Source organism: Photinus pyralis, unplaced genomic scaffold (genome assembly GCF_008802855.1).
Source record: "Photinus pyralis isolate 1611_PpyrPB1 unplaced genomic scaffold, Ppyr1.3 Ppyr1.4_LG6, whole genome shotgun sequence".
Classification (NCBI taxonomy): Eukaryota; Metazoa; Arthropoda; class Insecta; order Coleoptera; family Lampyridae; genus Photinus; species Photinus pyralis.
In genome coordinates, this window is record NW_022170663.1 from 41,191,133 (window position 1) to 41,194,586 (window position 3,454).

The window sequence follows — 3,454 nt, forward strand, 5'->3', positions numbered from 1 at the left end:
TATTCGTCACAACATGTCATGTACTTTCCTTTAATCGCGGATAGAAGACACTTTTTAGTTAGTCATTGGGTGGGGAACCTGGTTATTCGTTAGGTTTGGGCCAGCGTCTTCGCTTGATTGCCCTCCTGTTTCACGGTTATATTATTAGGAATTGGGCTGGCAGATTTGCCTATTAACCCGTAGCGCAGTTAAAGGGGCACCACATTCATGCATTTATTGATATAAGTCACCTTACTAGTTATTCATATCATTATATACCGAATAGAGTGGTGTGAAGTTCGTAAAAACATGTCTTATCAATTATTCATGTTGTGACGTAACAATAGGCAGTTATGACAATACCGTGTGCTCGTGGGGCCCCCAATTATGCTCAGTTTCCACATAATGACATTGGTATAAACCCCAGACTTCCGGAACTACTACCCGTGCTTCGTAACACTCCCCTGACATCGGTCACGTAACGACACAAAACTGAAGATGGTTAAGAGATGGGTAGGACGGCCTTGGTTACAGCACTTCGTCCCTAAAGTTGGAGGTTCGAGGGCCCTCAGATCCTTTTATGTCTTAGCTCTAGAATACCTTTCTATTCTAGCGTCCGAGCTCCCTCTCACGGTAGAAAGATATGAGTTACATACAACAAGGCACACGCATTCGCGAATGTTACGAGTCACCCTAAACTAAATACACCTAGCATTGCATGCCCTACTTCACGGAAGTCGATGTTCTACATAGGTACACCCCAGTGCACTGTGTAACTGAGTTAAATGTGGTTTAAACCTGAGATATCAGAGACTTCCACAAGCACATGGATATTCGTTAACACCTCGCATGTTGTAAATTACATATTAGCAGAATGGTAGATGGAAAATATCTGAATTAACAAATGGCACAATTCATATAAGTACATAAGAGTAAACCACATAAAATACTTTACCCGACACCACAGTGGTTGAATCTTAACGCACAAACCCAAAAACAAAGCTAAACTCTATAAATACAACTCAAAATACAATAAGCCCACCACCAACAAGCTTTAACGGGTACTCTTTGCTTTAACAATCAACAAGTGACGCAAAGCACCCAAATCCCAAACATCCTGCAGAAATTACGAAAAAAATTAAAAAATATCCACAGGTGGTGATGGCGGTGGCTCATGTTCCGAGAATCTCCAACTACTTGACCGGTTGCATCCGACGTTGAAATATACAGGGTATTTAACGGGTTATAGACATCTCAGTAATGATCCTAGGCAAGGTGACCATCACCTTCATCCTAGGAGTCGCCCAAGCCAGCACTGCAATCTTGACTTACCCTATACTTACTGTTGGTGACTCACTGGGGGAGTGATGCGTTTTGTTCATTGGTCTTTAGTTTGTAAGGGAAGCATTTTTACCATCTATGTATGATTTTTACCCCAATGAAATACCTCCCTTATTAACCTGCTGGTGGTAAAAAATAAGATCCGTCAGTTCAACAATATTTTACAATGTATCTATTGTACAAATTCTAATGAACTTGAAACAACCATGTAGGTACAGGACAAAACTGCACACTAAACATCCTGTGCATGAAACGACAACATCACAATTGCTAATCAAAATTCTCTGTAAAAAAATGTGCGAGGTACACACGGATCACAACCACAGGTTTTATTTATGTTCACAATAGCTTCAGTTGTACAACGGTACATCTAAATGCTTTGCCTTCACATGCTCTATTAAACTCCACTTCCTCTTTGTCATATATCCACAATTTCCGCATCTGAACTCATTAGAACCATCAGGATATGGGAGAGCACGGTAAAAGACACGTCTCCCATAGGTTTTTTGATGACACTGATCACATTGTAATTCACTCGCAATAGAACATTCATTCTCATCCATGATGAACCCGTGTTTCGATTTTGCGATATTATTGCATCCGTCACATTTAAATCTAATCAAACTGTGACGGCCTTTCACGTGCCTTGCGAGATGATGTTTCCAACTTGTAACGTATTTACACTGGTCACATTTAAATTCGGTTGAACCATGAAGGCCATTTACATGTTTAGTCAAGTAGCTTTTCCACTTTGTTACATAATCGCACAGGTTGCATTTAAACTCATTTCCGCTGTGACGACCATTCATATGTGTTGTTAAACATTTCCTCCATTTCGTCACGTAATCACAGTGGGTACATTTAAATTTCTTTAATCCACGACAACCGTTAACATGCTTGGTTAGGTAGATCTTTGATTTTGTTACATATGTACAATCGTTGCATTTGAATTCATTCAGACTGTGCTGACAATTCACGTGCTCGCTAAGGTACGATTTCAATTTGGTTACAAAATCACACTGGTCACATTTGAATTGACTTTTCGTGTGATGGCAATCCACATGTCTCTTAAGGCGGCTTTTAAAATTGGCTACATAATCACAGTAGGCACATTGAAAATTGTGATGAGCATTCATATGCATTGACAAACGATGTTTAAAGTTTGTTGCATATTTACAATAGTCACATTTAAATATCTCGTACTTGATTACTCGATCACTTTCACACTTGCCAATTGTTGGACTTGTTGCAGCTTCAAAGTAATTTGTATCTCCATTGTTGATAGTATCTTCTTCTTTGACATAGTAGCTATCACAGTTTATAACAAACTTTTGCTCTGTGACACCTAAATTAAACTCTGTGTCTGGTTCCTCCTTGATAAAGAGGATTTCCGTCTTTATTTCATTAGACATTATTATAATTAGGCTGTTGTACACCTATTTGAGAAAAGAATTTGAAGGAATTTTTAAATTAAATTACTTACGTGCTAAATAATCTATTAAACGTAATCTAGAGCAAAATATTTTGTTTGCCATCTACGTAGGTTAATGGAAGTGTCGATTCTACCGTCGATACGTCACAGTTGATTAGCACACCACATTCGCGGTTTTTTCATACTGAAAATCACGTGACCACAATAGATGGCAGTCGTTTCTGAGTAACGGTAAAGTCACTAGATATAGAAAGTACCGCAATCATCCGCCATTTTTGGGCAAATTTGCTGCCAACTTTAAAAAATTGACAAATAAAATCTGAATAGCTGTAATTTTTTATAACCTAACTTCATAGTACTGTCATGTTTTATAAAAATATATACAGATATCTCCAAACAGGTGGAACAATTCCTAACATTAAAGTTACCAAAATCTGGTAACTTCCGCCATTTTTGGGCAAAAATCATGCGTTCTCTCTCTAACACACGAGCCCAATGGATTGCGGTACTTTCTATATTTAGTGACTTTAAGTAACGGAACAAACACCGATTTCGACCAATGGTCGAAAAATGTGGCCAAAACGCGCTCTGGTCACCACCATATTGCTAAAGTCTGAAAAACCGCTAGTTTTTAGTCAAAGGCTGGTTTTAGAAAAGGAAGACCTACACCGGATGAAATCCTTATGGGGACAGCGACGTTGC

The 3,454-nt window shown here is 38.7% G+C and overlaps 1 protein-coding gene across 2 annotated transcripts; it reads right to left on the reverse strand.

Moving 5' to 3' along the window:
* Positions 1-413: 413 nt before the first annotated feature.
* On the reverse strand, positions 414-2,936 carry LOC116174969 (RE1-silencing transcription factor B-like). Of its 2 annotated transcripts, none has more exons than XM_031493008.1 (2): positions 2,804-2,936; positions 414-2,756 (listed from the first exon to the last, which is right to left on the reverse strand). In XM_031493008.1, exon 2 carries the CDS (start codon positions 2,730-2,732, stop codon positions 1,671-1,673), a length of 1,062 nt encoding a protein of 353 aa, XP_031348868.1. In that variant the 5' UTR covers positions 2,733-2,756; positions 2,804-2,936; the 3' UTR covers positions 414-1,670. The 2 variants fall into 2 exon arrangements, with proteins under 2 accessions (XP_031348868.1, XP_031348869.1); XM_031493009.1 differs by having other exon boundaries at positions 414-2,745; positions 2,804-2,899.
* Between the last annotated feature and the right edge of the window lie 518 nt (positions 2,937-3,454).